Genomic DNA, 20,439 nt, shown 5'->3' with positions numbered 1-20,439 from the left:
AGGGCGCCGAAACGCTGGGCCACCGCGGCTCGGGCTCCTCCTCCTCTCCCTCACACCCCCTCCCGCCCCTCTCTACCTGCGGGGGACCCAGGCAGGAGGAGGCGGCGCGCGGACGGGGCCTGGCGACAACTGTCAGTTAGAAGCCCTACTGGGCGGGGGGAAGAGGAGGGGCCGGGAGAGAAGGGGGAGGGCACTCAGCCCCCTTCCCCCTCCCCCCCCGCCCGGGCTCTCCAGGTTGGGGCGAGCTGTGGAAAGAAGCAAAGAAAGAGGCACCGTCGCCGTCGACGGTGAGCATGCGTAGTAGAACACCACCACCCCCCACTTCACGTACCGCTACGTGAAAGCCAGGACTTCGTCTCAGCTTCAGGCCCTGAGGCCTGGTAGGTTGCGCGGAGCAATGATGTCATCAGCTTGTAGCCAACTGGAAGGGGCGGAGTGAAGAGAAAAGCGAAGCGGCCGCGGGGCTTTGCTCGCCACCTCCTGAGTGGGAGGCTGAAAGGGTTTTAGAAGCGGGCTGTGCCAAGAGGGTATTTGTTCCGCGAGACCCATATTAGCGCTAAAAGCTAAAATTAATCCTGCAGGCGCTTGCTAGACAACTTTCGTTGATGGAAAGTGAATTGTAAGTAGACATAGAATCTAAATCCTATCCTATTGTAAAAAATTTCCCTTTGCACACCCCCCCCACACACACCTTGTGACTGCTGGTTTTTCAACGTAGAATTGAAATATTGTAAAGTTTAGAAAGGTTCAAGGACTCGACCAATTGGAACATATGTTCACATGCAAAAGAAAAAGATGATGTGTAGAACTCGAATTTCTAACATCAGTTCCTATTTTGGAAGTTAATCCCATGTTTTCCGTTAAAGTGAAAAAACATCCCCACCTTCTCAATTTTTGATATCTGCTAAGAGTAAAGGAAGGGAATGGAACCTCATTTTAAAGTCTTTGGGACTTAGTCTTCAAATATTTCAAATCTAAACTGCAGCATTAAACAGCCGTTAGCATGACCTTTTAATCTCACCACATTTTAAAATTGTGTTTAGGGAATGTCTAAGAAGTGAGCTTATCATTCCATTAGTTGACATACTGCTCAAAAATGAGGAAAAAGGAACTAACGGTTCCTTAATGCAGATATTACTATTTTCTCACGTTCTTTTTCGAAGATGCACATACTCCTTTTTCTGCTTACACAGGACCCTCTTGCTTGAAACGTGGAATTACTTGAATACAAAATCAAAATTTTAGAAAGTAAACATTTTAAAAAATGAATGGGATATATTAACTCTTAAGACTGTTTTACTTCCCATCAGTGCGTACCTTTAAAGCACTGATAAAATTCGAAACTAAAAAGCTTTTTCTTTTTTTTTGGTGGGGGGGTGGTCCAGTATGTTAGATAGCAGTCTTAGGTAAGAGTTAAATGGGGACACTTTTAAGGTTTTAGGGTATTGACAACCCCCCACACACAAACACACATCCATCATCTAGTTTATCTAGATCTCCTCTTACCTCATCAGACATTTGTAATTTATTAGGCATTTACAGCATTCTCTCTCCTTAGAGCCCATGAGTGAAAGTCGCTCAGCCCTGTGGACTCTTTGGGACCCCATGGACTATACAGTCCATGGAATTCTCCAGGCCAGAATACTGGAGTGGGTAGCCTTTCCCTTCTTCCCAACCAAGGAATCGAACTCAGGTCTATAGATGTACCTTAAATCAGGAACAAAGGCAGACCAGTCTCACTTCAGGGACTGGCAACCAAAAATGTGTCTGACTGGACATCTCTCATTTCCTTTGAGAAAGCCCAAAAATCTGGATCCATCCCATCAGATAGCACTCCTTCTCTTTAGCCACCAACCATATTTCATGACTCTCAGATAATATTAGCTTGCATTTATTTAACCCTGTGACACTGATCACTTTGTATTCATTACCTTCTTTAATTCTCACAATCCCATGAGGTAGGCCTTACGCTTATTTCACTGATGGAAAACTGTTTAGGTTAAAAAAGCAGCTTGCCAAAATTCAAATCTAGGTTTGTCTTCAAAATTCTCCAGGTGCCTAATTCCAAGTCATATGGTAGGTTTTCCAATTTTTCATGCACAAGAATATATGGAATTGGTAGAAATATTTATCAAAGGCTTCTTAAATAAGGAATATTAATAAAGACGCCTGGATGAGTAGAAGGAAACTTAGCTACATGTCACTGAGAGGCCAATTAACTTCGATCTTAACTATTATGAAAGTAGAATCAGGTCCTTGAACTTTTAGAAAATAAAGATAAATGAGAAGAAAAACTGCCTTTCAATCCCACCATCCATAGAAAACCTCTGTTAATACTTTGTGGTGGGGTTTTTCTATTTATTCTTCTATACTTTTAAATTTAATCTTATTAAAATTATGACTAAACCCCAACCAATGTCCTTTTCTTTTTTTCCCCTCATTAACAATAAATAATTGCAGGGAATGTATAGGAATTGCATACTTAAAATCTCAACTTTGTATCTCTGTCCACAGTGGCCTAGATGGCCTGCTTATGAACTGGTAGGAGGGGAAACAGGGAGATTTTAATGTAAAAGGAATTCCAGACCATAAAAAAGAACACAGAAGAGGTACAAACACCAACAGCAGTAACAGCTACCATTTATTAAGCACTTACTAGGTCTTAAATACTCACTAAATATTTTACATACACAGTACTCATGACAGCCCCAGGAAATCCATGACAGATGTATTTGTTCTTAAATTTTGGATCAATAATTTGCTGAGTAGAAACCTTTTTTTTCTACCCTATAAAAAGCCTGAGATTAAAGACCAACAGTGTAATTAATATAAGTAACCCCAGATTTATAGAACTGCTTTTTTAGAATCTACACTTACTGCTAAATGACTGGTTGTCTCAAAGCTGTTTTCTTTTTCATGTTTAAAGATTAATTTTGCTTCCCTTCCTTGATCACAATTGAATTCTCTTTAATGCTACTATACAACTAAGAGTTTCTTCTAAATAGAAATCTATTTAAGCCCCATTTTGAATTAGGGCTTCTCTTGTTGAACTGCTTTGCAGGGAAAAATGGCATACATACACAATGCAATATTCTGCTCAAACACGTAACAGTGATTGACTCCCACAAATAATCATTTACTCTTTGTCAAATACTGTATTACAGTATGTTATATGCTACCAATGTTAGATGTACCAGGATACCCTTTACAGTAACTGTGGTCCTAAGAGTACTGGATAAGTTAAGAAAGACAGACTGATCTGGCTGAGATTTTAAAGTTCTCTTAACTATCAGCTGGACACTTTGGGAACTAGAATATGGATATGTCTCAGCCTCAGGAGGACATTATTAAAAAGTTCTTATGTATTATGGAGAAAACTCCCCACATCCACTGCAGTATCTCAAAACTCTTTTCTAATACCAGCATCCTCCCATTACTATGAAAACTAGGAGTATCATAAAGGAGGAATAAGCCTGCCACTATATTCTTCACTCACAATTCCAAAGAGTTTGTCCTGGAAGTTCTTCTGTCCCATTTGTGCACTCTTAACATCTTGTGTTAGGCAGCAGGACACCCTGACACCAAGCACACTGCTTGTCCAGCATCAGGAATTTAGACAAATAGCAACAATGTACATACTTCACATCAAATAGAGGAAAGGTGACAAACATTTTAAGACAACAGAAGCACAGGTTATCACCAAGGTCTGTATTTGATAAAACATGCAAGGTAAACAGAGGGTATAACACTGACTAATCATGGAGAAACACTGGGAAGGAATATAAACTGCTTAGCAGGGAAAGAACATATCTCTCAATCATAATGGAATCCACTCACAACACTTATTTGGAGTTACTTTTATGGGGGATGATATTCAAGTAATATTAAAGTGCTTCAAGCAAAATTTAGCAATTCCTGTAAGGCTTCCTGCTGCTCATCATCAAGATGGGAAATGCATTCCAACCATAATTCTTCACAAGTCTGTACCTGACGTACAACATTAGCTAGGCGTTTGGCACAAGGATCTTCATAGTTAATAGTCTCATTAATTTTTCCTTCTGCAATTATACTAATTATTTTTGGAAGATTGGAATTATTTGGACCAAGTACAACTGGGTGGTTACTTTCAATTAAGTCACAGAGAAAACTCAAAGTCTGAATAGCTTCCTCTTTATCCTCATGCAGTGGAAGCCATGACAACCAGTGTGGAAGAACTTCATCTACATTTACACAGTTAGGCTTAAACCTCAAAATCTTCCCTACTGCTGAGATACAGTTCTCTGTAGCAATAACATTTTTTTTGGTTTTGGAATTTGCACACTTAATAACTTTTACCAGCAGCGGAACAGCTTCTGAACATAAAGAACGATAATCATCTCCACCAAACTGTGCCATAACACCCAGGCCATAAGCAGCAGCTTGCCTGACTTCAGGGTTGTTGTCTCGCATATTTAGTAGCATTGGCCACCGAAAATATTCAACATATTTAAATGAGGTTGGACTGCAGTGCTCTATGATATCATCAAATATGCACAATCCCCACTGTCTGTCTGGCCATGGCCTATTAGAACAAATTAGATTTACAATTAATGGAAGTAGCTGTTCAAACCACGGTAAAATCTTTTCCTTGTAAGTACTAAATAATGAGTGCAAAATATCTGATACTTTGGTCAGAATATAAACATCACATTCATCCTCATCTTGCAGAGACATTTCAACCTGTTGATCATAGTTTTCTTCCTGTCTTTTAACCTGTCTTAGTTCTTGGTTTTTAAAGTGCCCTTCAAGTTTTGCTTTCAGTATTTCTCCCAGTTCTTCCAAGTGTTCATCATTAAGGCACCCGTCTCCCATTACTTCAATGGATTTTGCAAAAGAATTCATTATTTCTGAGAGTACATCTGTATCAGGTTCGGTTCCAATAGCCTTGATTAAGGGATCACATATGAATTGCCACATCTGTGCAAGATACTCTGGCCCACGTATTCTTGCACATTCCAGGAGAAAAGGCAAGGACTCTGCAGCTGCCACTCGAACATTGTCATGGAAATAAAACTTCAGTAAAGGAACCATCAGTTTTACAACTTGCTCTGTATAGTCCACAAATCCTTCTCTTAACTCCTTAGCATAATAAACCAACATCTGGCAAGCAGTTGCTTTTGCTTCAAGTCCTGAAGTTTTAATTCCAAAACTTTGCTGGTCTCCAAGATTTACAAATTGCCATCCATCATCATCACTCATATTCTCCACGTCTTGTGTGTCTAAGAGAGCAACGTCAGGTTTAGCTGAAGCAGTCTTAATAAGAGGCTCAATAACCAGTGGAAGGTACTGCTGAAAATCACTTCCAAGAATTTTACACATTCTAGCCCATGCTGAAACCATGTAAGAGGTCTGAGGGTCATCATCTTCCATATTATTTAAGTCTGATTGTGTCTTCAACAATAACTGCATCACATTTGATGCATCTTGCATAAATTTTTCCTTACCAACAGCAAGACCAACATGGCTAATGCATTCAATAGTCTTTCCTTTCAGAAGTTTGAGTTCCTTTTGAACAGCAAGCTCAACAGTATGCTTTAGTGAGGGCATAAATATATCATAGTATGGTACAAATTTTTCTTCTATTGTATCTGCAACTGAGGCAATGGTTGTCACAAGCTGTTCTAAGGCCAACTTGGTTCCATTTCGAATCAACTCTTGAAGTTTAATCACCAAGATGGAATGTAGATTTCTTACCATACTATCCAAATAAAGAACCAGCAATGATTTGGGGCAGTCTTCAATAAAAATAATAAGTGCAGAAGCTGCATGTGACTGTACACGCTGATTACCTTGATTTTCCATAGTACGCAACAGAGCTGCAATCACAGTTTCATGGAATTTCTTTTGGAAGTTAGGTGCAAAATCTGTAGCCATCTGTCCAAGTGTAGTACAGGCTGCAGCCCTCACCCTTGGATGAGGATCCTGAAGAAAAAGCAAAACAGAGTTAACTGTTTCATCTAAAATTGATTCCATTTGCTGATGGCATCCTTCTCCAATAGCAGATAAGGCCATTAATCCAGCATGTCGGTATTTCCAGTCAGGGCTCTGCAGCATCTGCATGATATGCTCCTTAGTCATTGGTAAAACAAGTTTTCCACCGAGCCCACAAGCCAGTCTGTCTAATGCACTCTCAGCAGCAACTGCATTGCTGTCAAAATCATCTTCTTCCATTTCATCAGCATTTACCCAGTCCTCGTCATCTTGTAAATCAACCATCATTGCTAATATATGAGGAACTGCCTGCGCAATAATATTTGTATGTTTTTTCAACATTGGGGTGGCAGTTTCAGACAAGGTCACTATTACTTCAAGTGCCAGCTGGCGTTGCAGATTACTAAGTCTAGAGTCTCCACATAACTTGAGACTCAGTTGCAGAGTATCTTCTAAATAAGGACCCAAATATTTAGGTACAGTATCAGCAATCTCGACAAGGGATTCTAGCACTGAATCATCATCCTGGTAGCATGAATCATTCACAGCCTGTAAGATTCCAGGAAGCAAGTCTGCAAAGTCTTTGAAAAGACCAATATTATTCTCATTAGCAAGTACAAATGCAGCTGCAGCTCTAGCAGATAATGTCCTAATTGCTGGATGTTCTTGATCTTGAATACACTGGTCCAACAACCGTTTGATGATATCCAAATCGTGCCGCTCCTGGTTCCCAAAAATCCCCGGAAAGTGCCAAAAAACGTGAAGTGCAACTTCCCATAGAACCACATTTTTAGAGTAGATTGAATCAACAAGGAACTTCAGACCTTCAGGCCAGTGGTTAGTGCCATCCTCATCTATCAAATTCCTGGCCAGCACAGCAAAAATGTCACAAAGTTTTTTCCTCATACTAGCATGTGTTTCTAACTTAACAGCCAGTATCAGTTCAATCTTGACGTCCCTCTGAACATCAGAAGGCAGATTTGGATAGACTTCCTCAAACCCAGAGGACAAAAGCCGTCGTAGCAGGGCGGCAGCCATTTGTCTCACCTCATAACCTGCTCTTCTATTTCTGACGGCATCTAAGAGGAATGTAGTCTTACACAGACCTGGGATATTTTCATAGATTTCCTCTGCCTGCCGCCGCACCATACAGCTTGGATTGATCAGGTTCTTCAGAAGTTGGTAAAACTCTTGCTTTCCCGACACGGTCGCCGGTACTCCGGCAGACCCGGACGCCGCCATCGCGTTCTGTCAATGCAACCGCGACGGGGAAGGAGGGCGGGGGTCTGTGTCCCGGAGCAGTGACGTCAGCGAGGCGCCGGCGAGTAGGGGTGGGGTGGGGCGGGGCCGCTTCTTCCTCCCTGCCAGGGCTCCCCTTGGGCCGGGCTTTGGGAGGCTGGGAGGCTGGGAGGCCGGTGGGGCGGGGCTCGTGGGGTCGTGGTGGGAGCGAGGGTCGCTCTCCATCTGTTTTCCAATAAGATGAAAATTCACCTACAGAGGGGAAAAAATAAAAGTATGATAATGACTATTAGAATGGGATTATGGGTTTTTTCGTCTTTTATTTCTAAACTATATCTATAGTTGTTACACTGATAATTTTAAAACAGAGCGTACTCCTTGAAAATCTGCTAAGTGAAAGAAGACAATCACAAAAGGCTACATGTATATGATTCCCTTTAAATGAAAGGTCTTAAATGGAAAATCCATACAGACCGTAGATTAGTGTTTGGCAATGGCTGAGAAGAAGGGAGAACAGAGAATGATTGCTATCAGAGAAGTTCTTTCTAGGTGATGAAAATGTAAAATTGATTGTGGAGATAGCTGCACAACTCTGTGATTATACTCAAACCATTGAATTGTACAGTTTAGATTGGTGAATTGTATTGCATGTGAATAATACCTCAATAAAGCTTTTTATCAAATAAGTACAATAAAAGATAAAGACAACGATTACCACCCCCACTATTACACCTAATGCAGTAGAGCAGAGGTGCTCAGATTTAGGTGTGTGTCGGAATCACTTGTTCTGTGGACTATAATAAAGAATGAGAAAGGTATTTGAGTAATGTATGATAAAAAGTGACGTGGGTTAGTAAGTCTTTTCTCAAAATTGATTTGAATCCCTGGTCTTGTCACTCAAGATTTTCTTTGCAAACTTAAAATGTTTTTAGTTTTCCTTTTCCTAGAGAGCAGCTGAGGTTATTCTAAGAAACAAATGCCCCTGAGGCTAAATATTGTTTCTTTAATTCAGGAAGGGTTGCTTCCCTGGAATTACCAGGCTCATTAATTACCCAGGCTCAGCGGTAAATAATCCACCTGCCAATGTAGGAGGCACAATTTTGATCCCTGGTCCTAGAAGATGCCACATGCTGTGGAGCAACTAAGCCCTTGTGCCATAACTATTGAGCCTGTGCTCTAGAACCTGATTAACAGCAACTGCAACTACTGAGCCCACAAGTCACAACTACTGAAGCCTGTGTGTCCTAGAGCCTAGCGCTCTGCAACAAGAGAAGCCAGTTCAATGAGAAGCCTGACCACTGCAACAAAGAGTAGACCCTGCTTGCTGCAGTGAGAGAAAAGCCTGCACAGCCACGAAGACCCAGCACAGCCAAAAATAAATAGTAAAATACATAAATAAAATTATATATAAAAAACAATCATCATTACTTTAACAATGATTAGATCTTACTTTTGTATGGGCCTTGCCACTCTATCATTTTAACCATTACACAGGTTTGCAAGGTTGGTAGGATAGGTGTAATACTAATTTTAGGTGAGAAATGGAAACTCAGGAAGGTTAAGGGATTTGCCTAAGATGACACACCCTGTGTCTCAAATCCACCTCTTCTGAAAGCAACACCAATGCTCTTTTGCCATACCACTTCCCCATAATTACTCTTGATTGTGCAATACAATCAGAGGTTTTCGCTTATTGCAGGGTATATTTTAAAGTTCTCTAAGTTGGCTGAATTTTAATTTTGTTCCCTGGTAGTTCATCAGTAAAGAATCCTCCTGCCAATGCAGGATATGCAGGTTTGATCCCTGGGTCAGGAAGATCCCTTTGAAAAGGAAATGGCAACTCACTCCAGTATTCTTGCCTGGGAAATCCCATGGACAAAGGAGCCTGGTGGGCTACAGCCAACAGAGTCACAAAGAGTCAGACATGACTTAGTGACTGCTAAGTCGCTTCAGTCGTGTCCGACTCTGTGCGACCCCATAGATGGCAGCTCACCAGGCTCCGCCGTCCCTAGGATTCTCCAGGCAAGAATACTGGAGTGGGTTGCCATTTCCTTCTCCAGTGCATGAAAGGGAAAAGTGAAAGTGAAGTCACTCAGTCATGTCCGACTCTTAGCGACCCCGTGGACTGTAGCCTACCAGGCTCCTCCTTCCATGGGATTTTCCAGGCAAGAGTACTGGAGTGGGGTGCCAAGTGACTAAACAACAACAAAAACAACAACAACACGTGCTTGTCTAGGAAGAAACTTTATTCTCTAAACAGTGCTTTTTATCCTGTGGACTGAAAGTCAACTGCATCAGAATCACTTGAGAAACTTATTTTAAAATGTAGATATTAGGGCTCAATCTCTGAACTACTGAATCAAAATTTCTGGGTGATACAACCCAAGAATGTTCAATTCTAACAAGGACACTGGGTTTTCATGTGAATACAAAAATTTGAGAACCACGGCTGAGATCAACTTTGCTTCTGATTCCAAGGTCTTGACTACAGTTCTGCATCTTGCTCCAGAGTCAATGGCTTTCCCACCATACTTTGAAAAAGTCTAACTATAGGGCCTTTGCATTCTCTCTTTCAGAAAATCTTAATAAGTATTACATGTTGGGGGGAAAAAGCTTGTCTTAAAACCATATACATTAGCATATTAAAGACACAAAAACTAGGATGAGATACCACCACAGGCCCAATGCAATGTTTTAAATTTAAGTCTAAGAATATCAAGTGATAGTGAGAATATGGAATAATAAGAAACCCAATGATACTTTTGGTGGTAGTATAAGTGAGTTGGTAGAACCACTCTGTAAAAAATGTTTGGAAAATGCTGGGTTAAGATTACGCAGTTATTCATTTATTTTCTCAGCACACATTCATTGAGGGTATACTCAAGTATGGTGCTGTGTGCTGGGGATAAAGATTAAATACATGAGGATGCCCATGAGAGACAGTAAATGCCCTATAGTGTAGTAATCACTGTGGTGATACAACCGCATGAGGTTGTGGAGGCAGCTAAGGTAAATCAGGCAAGGCTTCCCAAAGGTGGTGATACCAAGGCTGACTTTTGAAGGATGAATCTTTATTAACTATTTGAATAAAGAGAAGAAGTTTCTAAGTAAAGGGAACAGCTGTGTTCAAATATGGAAAGGTCTTAGAGCCTAGTGTGGTGAGTTCTGCCAGTATTTCTTGCTGGAGCATTGGGTATGTGACTTGAGGGGGCTTGGGGATGACATAGGAGGCAGGAAGGAGGAAGACAAAAGTTCTATAGAAGCCAGATCGTGAAGGGTCTCATATTCCATGTTAAGAAATTTGGCTTTTTTTCTCCCAAAGGTAAAGAGGAGCAGTTTAAGGATTTTAATCAAGTGCTGTGAAATGATCCACATTTAGAAATATTACTTTGATGGCAGTGAAAACACTGAAGTGTGAAGACTGGAGGCATTTAGGGCTTTCCAGGTGGCAGAGTGGTAAAGAATCCACCTGCCAATGCAGGAGATGTAAGGGACATGAGTTTGATCCCTGGGTCAGTAAGATCCCCTCGAGTAGAAAATGGCAACCTGCTCCAGTATTCATGCCTGTAAATTTTCATGGACAGAGGTTCCTGGCAGGCTATAGTCCATAGGGTCACAAAGAGTTGGGCAGGACTGAGCACACACACAACCTTAGTTCAGTTAAACTGAAAGTCTAAATCATTGCAATGGTGGAAGGAAAGAAAAAAGGGCAAGGACTGGATAGGTCGAAAGAAGTCATATCAATAACACCTTACACGGGAAGGAGAAGCCTAGGAAATCTCCCCAGGGTTTGACCTGAGCATCTGGTTGGAGATGCTGTCATTTACCTATTTCTTTACCTACACATGAGGAAAGAACAGTATTAATGCAGACCAAAAGACTGCTAACTCTTTCTAGAAGAATTCCCTAACAAATGAAAGTGTTAGTCCCTCAGTCATGTCCAACTCTTTATGACCCCATGGACTGTAGCCCAACAGCTCCTCTGTCCATAGAACTTTCCAGGCAAGAATACAGGAGTGGGTTGCCATTCCCTTCTCCAGGGGACCTTCCCAACCCAGGGGTCGAACCCAGGTCTTTGGATTTCACGCAGATTCTTTACTGTCTGAGCCACCAGGGAAGTCCTAGTTATGTACCGGGTGGCACTCAGTGACATTTTATGAACAAAGATGGAGTTACTCCCAGTCTTATCAAAATGCTCCAGTATCCAGTGAAAGCAAAAGTGAAAGTCGGATCCGACTCTTTGCGACCCCATGAACTATAGTCTATGGAATTTTCTAGGCCAGAATACTGGGTAGGGTAGCCTTTCCATTCTCCAGGGGATCTTCCCAACCCAGGGATCCAGCCCAGGTCTCCCGCATTGTATGCGGATTCTTTACCAGTTAAGCCACAAGGGAAGCCCAAGAATACTGGAGTAGGTCTTCCTTAAGAAGATGAGTCCCCAAATCCATATTTTGTTCTCTAGTTGCTCCCACACTCCATAGTGATGGTCACTGTTACAAAAGTAAGAGCTAAATGGAATCCATTTTAGGAAAAATATTTATGTTCTCAGTTTAGAAGAAGATACACAGATTTAAAAACTTAAGGTACTTCCTCTCTAGATTGCATAATTCAATTCTATTTACCTTTTGCACTGTTATTTCCTCCCCCCCCCCACCAGGAGCACACATAATATTCAAGATTTCAAGACTGGACTTGAAGATTTGGTTAAACAACTTTATTAAACTTTGTAATTAAAATTGGATTTTAAATTTGTTTGCACTGATGAGAGGTCATTTAAAAATATTTCCATAAGATGTAAAGTGGCTCAGAAGTCGACAATTCAAGTATTTATTAGCACTTTGCTAAGGAAGAAAGGTGAAAAATAAGTTGCAAATTTCTTCCAAGATCTGAGAGATTTAGAATCAAGTGGGAGGAGGTAGAATTCAACTGGACATTCTTGGCATTTTTGCAAGGATAATCCATAATAAATAAAAATATAGAAAACAAAAAATACTATGAAGGCTCCCACCAACCTGAATTAAAATAATCAGAATATCAGAAAGAATAATGTTTTTGATGAATTAAAAAGACTTTAAATATAATCAGCAAAAGTTCCAAGCATCTAATACTAACAAAAGTCACAACTCATTGATCATCTTTGGATGCTAGGTCAGCAACTGAAAATTAATAATAATCAAGATTTTTCCTGCCTTTCCTGTATAAACTGTATTTCAGGACAACCTAACAGTTATTCACATTCTTCTTTATAGAATTCCATATAAAAAGTGCACAAAAATGCTAAAGTCAGAAAATCACTGTGTTGTAACCCAAAGGAAATAATGAATGTAGGCAGCAATAACCAGTGGATGCTAAAACCATTAAATGAAACATTGATTGGGGTTTGACAATAGAAGGATTAGGCTGAAACCACCTGAAGTTCCTTATTAATCTTAGTATTATTAAAAGTGGGATAAACCAAAAGTGTCATTTATGACACTTGTTATGACACTTGCATGTGTTATCTTTTGGTTTCGCATTCATATTTTCTCTAATTTGTTCTCTGATGCTGAGGTTAGGCTCTGGAAGCAAAATTTCTCCTTTCTTAGCTTGTTCCCTGAGAGTTTCCACCAATAGGAGCCTCTAGAGACTGGAGGCTAGAAAAGAGATTGCTCCTTCTTGTTTTTCCTTTTCTTGTCTGGATTGCCCCAGCAGTGGCCTGTCCTCCTGGTGACAGTAATTTCCTCTTAATCTAATCGCTTTCTGTCTCTGCAGAGATAACCACAGTAGCCTGGGGGCACTCATTCCTCTGAGGTTTCACCTGGAGCTCTGAGTTCAAAGATGCCAGTTCCATTTTGCTCCTTCAGCTTTAGGGATGGTAGCAGGTCCTTCAGTTACCATTTTTGATTACATCAGTGCTGTTTATTCACTCCTTCAGGTCTCTCACACCTATGTAACCAATCTCTTAAATCTCCTCTTGAAGTACTTAGTGTGGTTTCCATTTTTCCACCTGGACCTTGGCTTATTCATATATCAGGCATAGGGAGCACAAATATAAAGTATTTTTATTTTAAATCAGGTTTATTAAGGTATAATTTACATGCAATTGTTGTTGTTGTTCAGTCACTAAGTCATGTCCGACTCTCTGCGACCCCATGGACTGCAGCATGCCAGGCTTCCCTGTCCTTCACCAACTCCTGGAGTTTGCTCAAACTTATGTCCATTGGGTCAATGATGCCATCTCTGTCACCCCTTTTTCCTCATGCTCTCAATCTTTCCCAGTGTCAGGGTCTTTTTCAATGAGTTGGTTCTTTGCATCAGGTGGCAAAAATATTGGAGCTTCAGCATCAGTCCTTCCAATGAATATTCATTGGATTAATTTCCTTTAGGATTGACTGGTTTAATCTTGCTGTCCAAGGGACTCTCAAGAGTCTTCTTCAGCACAACAGTTTGAAAGCATCAATTCTTTGGCACTCAGCCTTCTTTATGGTCCAACTCTCACATCTGTACATGACTACTGGAAAAACCATAGCCTTGACTATCTTTGCTGGTAAAGAAATATCTCTGCTTTTTAATTTGCTGTCTAGGTTTGTCATAGCTTTTCTTCCAAGGAGCAAGGGTCTTTTAATTTCATGGCCATAGTCACCATCTGCAGTGGTTTTGGACCCCAAGAAAATAAAGTCTGTCACTATTTCCATTGTTTCCCCATCTATTTGCCATGAAGTAATGGGACCGTATGCCATGATCTTAGTTTTTTGAATGTTGAGTTTTAAGCCAGCTTTTTCACTCTCCTCTTTAACTTTCATCAAGAGACTCTTTAGTTCCTTTTTGCTCTCTGCCATAAAGGTGGTGTCATCTGTATGTCTGAAGTTATTGATATTTCTCCTAGCAATCTTGATTCCAGGCTGTGATTCATCCAGTCCGGCATTTCACATGATGTACTCTGCATATAAGTTTAATAAGGAGGGTGACAATATACAGCCTTGACATATTCCTTTCCCAATTTGGAACCAATCTATTGTTCCATGTCCAGTTCTAACTGTTGCTTCTTGACCTGCATACAGGTTTCTCAGGAGGCAGGTAAGACGGTCTGGTATTTCCATATCTTTAAGAAGTTTCCACAGTTTGTTGTGATGCACACAGTCAAAGGCTTTGGCATAGTTAATAAAGCAGAAATAGATGTTCTTCTGGAATTCTCTTGCTTTTTCTATGATCCAGTGGATGTTGGCAATTTGATCTCTGGTTCCTCTGCCTTTTCAAAATCCAGCTTTAACATCTGGAAGTTCTCAGTTCAAGTACTATTGAAGCCTCGCTTGGAGAATATTGAGCATTACTTTGCTGGTGTGTGAGGATGAGTGCAATTGTGTTGTAGTTTGAACATTCTTTGGCATTGCTTTTCTTGGGATTGGAATGAAAATTGACCTTTTCCAGTCCTGTGGCCACTTCTGAGTTTCCCAAATTTGCTGGCATATTGAGTGCAGCGCTTTCACAGGGTCATCTTTTAGGATTTGAAATAGCTCAGCTGGAATTCCATCACCTCCACTGGCTTTGTTCATAGTGATGCTTCCTAAGGCCCACTAGACTTTGCATTCCAGGATGTCTGGTTCTAGGTTAGTGCTCATACCATCGTGGTTATCTGGGTCATGAAAATCTTTTTTGTACAGTTCTTCTGTGTATTCTTGCCACCTCTTCTTAATATCTTCTGCCTCTGTCAGGTCCATACCATTTCTGTCCTTTATCGAGCCTATCTTTGCATGAAATGTTCCCTTGGCATCTCTAATTTTCTTGAAGAGATCTCTAGTCTTTCCCATTCTATTGTTTTCCTCTATTTCTTTGCATTGATCACTGAGGAAGGCTTTCTTATCTCTCCTTGCTATTCTTTGAAACTGCATTCAGATGGATATGTGCTTTCTTTTCTCCTTTGCCTTAGCTTCTCTTCTTTTCTCAGCTATTTGTAAGGCCTTCTCAGACAACCATTTTATCCTTTTGCATTTCTTTTCTTCGGGGATGGTTTTAGCTGACTGTAGCTCAGATCATGAACTCCTTATTGCAAAATTTAGACTTAAATTGAAGAAAGTACGGAAATCAACTAGACAATTCAGGTATGACCGAAATTAAATCCCTTATGATTATTCAGTGGAAGTGACAAGTAGATTTAAGGGATTAGATCTGATAGATAGAGTGCCTGAAGAACTATGGACGGAGGTTCGTTTTCCACAATAGATGTATGTTATTAGAGTATTAAAAAATTGAAAAAAACCCAACAATGGAAATAATAGTTGTTGCATAAGCCATGATATTTTAAGATGTGTTGAAATGGTTCTGTGGGAAAAGAGGATATATAATATGTACACACCACATATACTTTGTATAAAAATATGGCTCTGTGGGCCTGGAGTGAGGCAGAGGGAGAGACTTCCTCCCCAGAGGGCATCTTAGTGGGCCCCAAGTTGTGTGCCAGGCCTGGGGTCTTCCCCTTAGGTCATACTCCAGGACAAGCAGATAGGTCTCTTTCTCACTGGGGCAGTGGTGTACTTCTGTCCATCTTTTTGTGATATGCCCTGGGGTAGTGAGCTACCAAGAGCTGTCTCTATTTGTTGCAGTCCCAGGAGACTCATGAGTGCAGGCTCTCCTGGCCATTAACCAAACAATCTGGAAGTGTCCCCTGGGTGCATGTGCATGCTCAGTCACTTAGTCATGTCTGCCTCTTTGTGACCCCATGAACTGTGGCCCGCCAGGCTCCTCACAGGATTCTCCCAACAAAAATACTGGAGTGGGTTTCCATTTCCTCCTTGAGGGGATATTCCTGTCCCAGGGATCGAATCTAGCTATCCTGCATTGGTAGGCGGATTCTTTACCACTGAGCCACCTGGGAGGCCCATAGATATACCTTAGAGTATTGCAAAATCTGGGATCTTGTGCTCTGGAGCATGACAGAGGAAAGCAGGAAGATAGTATCTGTCCTCTGGGGTCTCTGGAGAGGATTACAGTCAGCCCTTAGATGTGTGTTTAATTGCAGGCTTCCCCCTCAGGCTGTGGCTATGAAAAGAAAGCATCTGAAATCTATGTCTTGGCCCAGGGTCACACAGTTGGGGTTAGAGGGCAGCAGCACATATCTTGGACAGGAGTGAGGGAACTGCTCCCAGATTTTACTCTACTTCCATTAAGGACATCTAGACTCACATATGCACCACAACTTCCTACCTGAATCTATGGGGAGATGTGACATGAAAGAAAGCACCTTAAGCTTAAAGGCACACAGCAATAATCTCAGTTCTCAGAAAAGGGGTGAAACATCATGGTGAGAGGAATGTTATGCATAAAAGCATGTGGCAAGTTTTGCAGGAAATCCCATAGCAGGTGAACCTCTGGATAATCCAATCATTAAACAGTAGACTCTACTATCAATGATACTAGCACCTTAGATGAGACTTCTTAGAGTGCTGTTTAAGCTATCACAAGTCTTGGACAGCAGAAACCTACCACACAATCTCCTAGAGATTAGCCAACACAACAAACTTAAATATAAGAGAAAATTTTTTCTTTTTTTTTTTTTTAAAGTTCATTCTCCTGGAGACTTCTCAAGCAAAAGTTTCTTTCTTTGAAAGTGAAGCACCCAAGACAACAGATTTCCTCAGGGAAATCAAATCCTATTTTAAGAAAAAAATCATCTAGATAGAATTGCATGTGGAGTTTTCTCCCTGCCATCATAACTATGGCAACAATATTAGAAAGAGCTACTCTGTGCTTTGGACTAGGTGAACCTTCTTAAGGGTCCTTTTCAAATTCCCACGCTATAGTTTTGGGAGTCATTTAATGGAAAACTTTTACAGAAATAGTAGTCGATTGCATTACAGTAGGTTTCCTATTATTCCTCCATCCTGGTTATTGTTTTAATAACAATAAAGTGACAGGCTGATAAGAAAATATAGGTCTAGGTTCTTTGGGTTCTTTTCTGTTTTCCTGTAAAGTTTCTAAGATTTCAAATTTATTTTAAAGATGTTAATTTACATAGCAATTTAGTACAACATTTTATGTTTGTGGCATTTACTTGGTCTTTTACCTAGGCATTTTTTTTAAATGAAGAAAATGATATATTAACAAAATTGATGAAAATGTTATATGAAGAGATAGAATAATGACTGGACCAGTGAGTGTTCTTTCAGTTTTTCAGTTCAGTCACTCAGTCATGTCTGACTCTTTGCATCCCCCATGGACTGCAGCATTCCAGGCTTCCCTGTCCATCACCAACTGAGTGTTCTTAGAGGACAATAGAAAAAAACCTTTTAGATTAGTGTCATTATAAATCATTCACTGACATTGAGCACAGACCCTTTCCTAGGATCAGAGAACTTAGGCAACTTGTCTGAGGTCATACAGCTAGGAAGTGCAAAACAAGACTGGAACTTAGACTTTTTAGCTTTCACACCATCCCTGGTGTGGGAATGTACAAGTAGAGGGATAGATTTTAAGGAAAAGAATGATGCTTCTATTGCAAAGAAAGAGAGCCTGAAAGAGAATGCACCTGAGGTAAGCTTGCAGTTGTGATGGCAGGTAGGCAGTGATTGAACGGCTTTTTTTAAAAAAGATGAATGAATGATGAATAAAGATGAATAAAGATCATCATGATATCTATTTTCTTGGTGAGACCATTGGTCTTAAGTACAGCAGTGAGGGTTTGAGGAAAAAGTCAAAGGTTTTGGAGAAGCCATGGGAGTGAGGAGTGAGGTATCCCTCGTTGAACAAAGACAATTCTAGGAATTGAAACAGGGAAAAAGAAAGAATTGCAAACTTTTCTTCAGTTGAGATTAGAAACCAGGAACCAAAGTGGCAACAATCCATTAATTATACTCTAAGGTAAAAAAGGCAGGGTTCAGTGTCATTGGTTCAATTCTGTTTTGTAAAACACCTGCATGTGTGTATAAAACATGTGTAGGAAAATGTTTAGTATATATACCAGTTTGTTACAGTGGTTACTTTTTACCCATACATTTCTGGTGTGGTTTGAATTTTTATAGCAATATATTTCTGTATTACTTGTATAAAAAATGGGGAAGGTGATGGCCTGGTAAAGGCTTTAGGCTCCTAAGCATGTCTGTGTCTCCACAGAGATCACCTACAGCCAACTGTTCAGTGATTGAAGCTTCAGAGCCAGGAGAAGTCCTACCTGGAGCCTTGTAGCACAGTTCACAGCTGCTGCATAAACCATAATGCTTAAACCAGAGCCAGTACTCTAGGATTAGTGGTATCCAGTCCCACTGCTGCTGTGGTAGAAGACTCCAGCTTCCCAAACAGCTTGCATCTGCCCATTAAAAGCATTCAGACTCAGGGAAGATCTGGAAATGTTCATAAAATTATATTTTCCAGCTGCTGAAATCTATGCCTGTAGGGAATCTCCTTCCAGCTTGTGGGAGAGGTTTCCAGATTCTGTTTTGGCATTTGTGATGAGTGACAACTGCAGAAATTCCATGGCTGGTCCAGATTGTAAGTGCTTTTCTATTTATATTTGTATGTCAAGATATATCTAAGGCAACACAAGTTAATTTTTTGAAATATGTCTAGTCAATGCAGTCTTCCTGTGAAGATTAATTCTATAAAATAAGACAAATGAGAGATAGCAATGACAAATAGAAGAACATTCAATTAATCAAGATTCTTTTTGTGATCAAGAAAACAGAAGTTGAGGATTGAAGGCCAAAAGTCAAAACAAAACTGTTCATCCTGATACCATAGCATTAATACTGGAAAAGACTTGGAAGGTAGACAGAGCTAGATTCAAATTTGTGCTTCACCACTTTGAGACTCTGGGGAGAATTACTAAACTTCAAGCCATCTGCTCATCTTCAATGGAGAATAATAAGACCTAGTTCACTGGGTAATTGTAACATCCAAATGAGACAAAATATAAATGTAGAAATTTGTTTTGAAATATTAATTCATGTGGGGTTTTTTTCCCCTATTTTTCCCCCTTTTTCATTTTCCAAGAAGCTCATTTGTGCAGCCCTTCCTTGGGATTTATTATAAGGAAGAAAGCTGTTGTTTGAAAACAAAGTTGCTTTTATTGTGTTTTGTGAAAGCTTAAACTCATCAAGGAGATTGTTTTAGGTATGAGTGGTGTGGGAGGGGGGTGGGTATTCTTATAGGGAATGAAATAGGAGCAGAGAAGAAGTGGACATTTCTGCCCAAATTAAGGAAAGGATGGAGGCTATTCCATTAGGATGGGGGAACTACTGTTCTTCTGGAGGTTGGATCTCCACAGGTGTGTAGTGCACAGGTGAGACTACATGCTAGTACTTGATTCCCAGATCTGTAAATATACTGTGCCCAAAAGGGGCATCCTTCCACGCTTACAAACTTCCAAGGGACTATTTGAGCTCAAGTAATGAACATCTCAGTTGGTGGCACAAATTGTGGGCCAAAGCCTGGAATGGTTTCCCCATTTACTTTGTTCTTTATAAGACCCACTGAATCTTCTGTATAACTCAGTTGGACGGGAGTGTGTCTTTGCCTGTATTTCCTTGAGATGACAGCTTGAGACAAAAGCTGGGGCGTAGGTAATCTGAGACGTAATCCCATGGAGCAGGAGTCCAGCACAGAGAGTGAGGGGAAATCAATATTAGGTTGTATTATTGAGTTGGTTACTGGCGTGGGTTCAAATCAGAATTGTTCCCCCAGTGAGGACTAGGAGAAAGAGGAAGAAGCATTTATTCTTCTACTCCTGCCTGTAATCAGTTGGGGCATAAACCTCTCTTGTTTTCATGTATGTATGAGAGCTGAGCAGGCACCTATGACACTAACAACAAGGAATCAGAGAAACCCTGAGGCAGGAAGTGAGGAAAAGTAGGCACAGCTTGAGGGGAGGTGCTTTCATCCTAAGAGAGAGGAAGCCTGCAGGAACCTGTTTGTCACAGCCATTGGAGTTGGAGGTTTGGGAATGTGAAGTGGGGCTCCAGATGTCTGATACAGAGAGAGGCTCAATAATGACTGAGCAATATGGTCATAGAGATTTTTAAAATTTATTTTCCTCCTGATTAAAAAGTAATGTATGTTTTTGGAGTAGACTCTAACTTAATTTGATTAAATAGTTATTGTCTTTCTGATATATCCTTAGTCAGGGTCTAAAATTTAAACCTGCCATAGTAGCACAATGCCTAACAAAACAGGCACTAAAAATACACTCAATGACACAAACAAAAAAAGATTAGTTACCGTCCTCTAATCACACATAAATATACATAGGCACACGCACACAAC

The 20,439-nt window shown here is 40.5% G+C and overlaps 1 protein-coding gene and 1 long non-coding RNA gene across 4 annotated transcripts; one reads left to right on the top strand and one right to left on the bottom strand.

Annotated features, from left to right (window-relative positions):
• Positions 1-413: 413 nt before the first annotated feature.
• LOC145510213 (uncharacterized) lies at positions 414-18,691 on the top strand. Its single transcript, XR_014056880.1, has 2 exons — positions 414-619; positions 18,295-18,691. It is a non-coding gene; the product is annotated as an uncharacterized LOC145510213 (long non-coding RNA).
• RANBP6 (RAN binding protein 6) lies at positions 2,625-7,228 on the bottom strand. Of its 3 annotated transcripts, none has more exons than XM_081500817.1 (2): positions 7,018-7,228; positions 2,625-5,961 (listed from the first exon to the last, which is right to left on the bottom strand). In XM_081500817.1, the coding sequence occupies exons 1-2, from the start codon at positions 7,210-7,212 to the stop codon at positions 3,895-3,897; spliced, it is 2,262 nt and encodes a 753-aa protein (XP_081356943.1). In that variant the 5' UTR covers positions 7,213-7,228; the 3' UTR covers positions 2,625-3,894. The 3 variants fall into 3 exon arrangements, with proteins under 3 accessions (XP_081356943.1, XP_081356952.1, XP_081356933.1); XM_081500826.1 differs by having other exon boundaries at positions 7,077-7,228; XM_081500807.1 differs by having other exon boundaries at positions 2,625-7,228.
• Positions 18,692-20,439: the final 1,748 nt, after the last annotated feature.

The sequence above is a fragment of the Giraffa tippelskirchi genome, chromosome 1 (assembly GCF_054371585.1).
Source record: "Giraffa tippelskirchi isolate mGirTip1 chromosome 1, T2T-mGirTip1v1.2.pri, whole genome shotgun sequence".
Lineage (NCBI taxonomy): Eukaryota > Metazoa > Chordata > Mammalia > Artiodactyla > Giraffidae > Giraffa > Giraffa tippelskirchi.
The sequence above is the reverse complement of the archived record's forward strand: the minus strand, read 5'-3'. Positions and strand labels throughout refer to the sequence as shown.

Excerpts from the sequence above, each read along its gene's own strand:
- RANBP6 (XM_081500807.1), bottom strand. The coding sequence starts at position 7,212 with ATGGCGGCGTCCGGGTCTGCCGGAGTACCGGCGACCGTGTCGGGAAAG.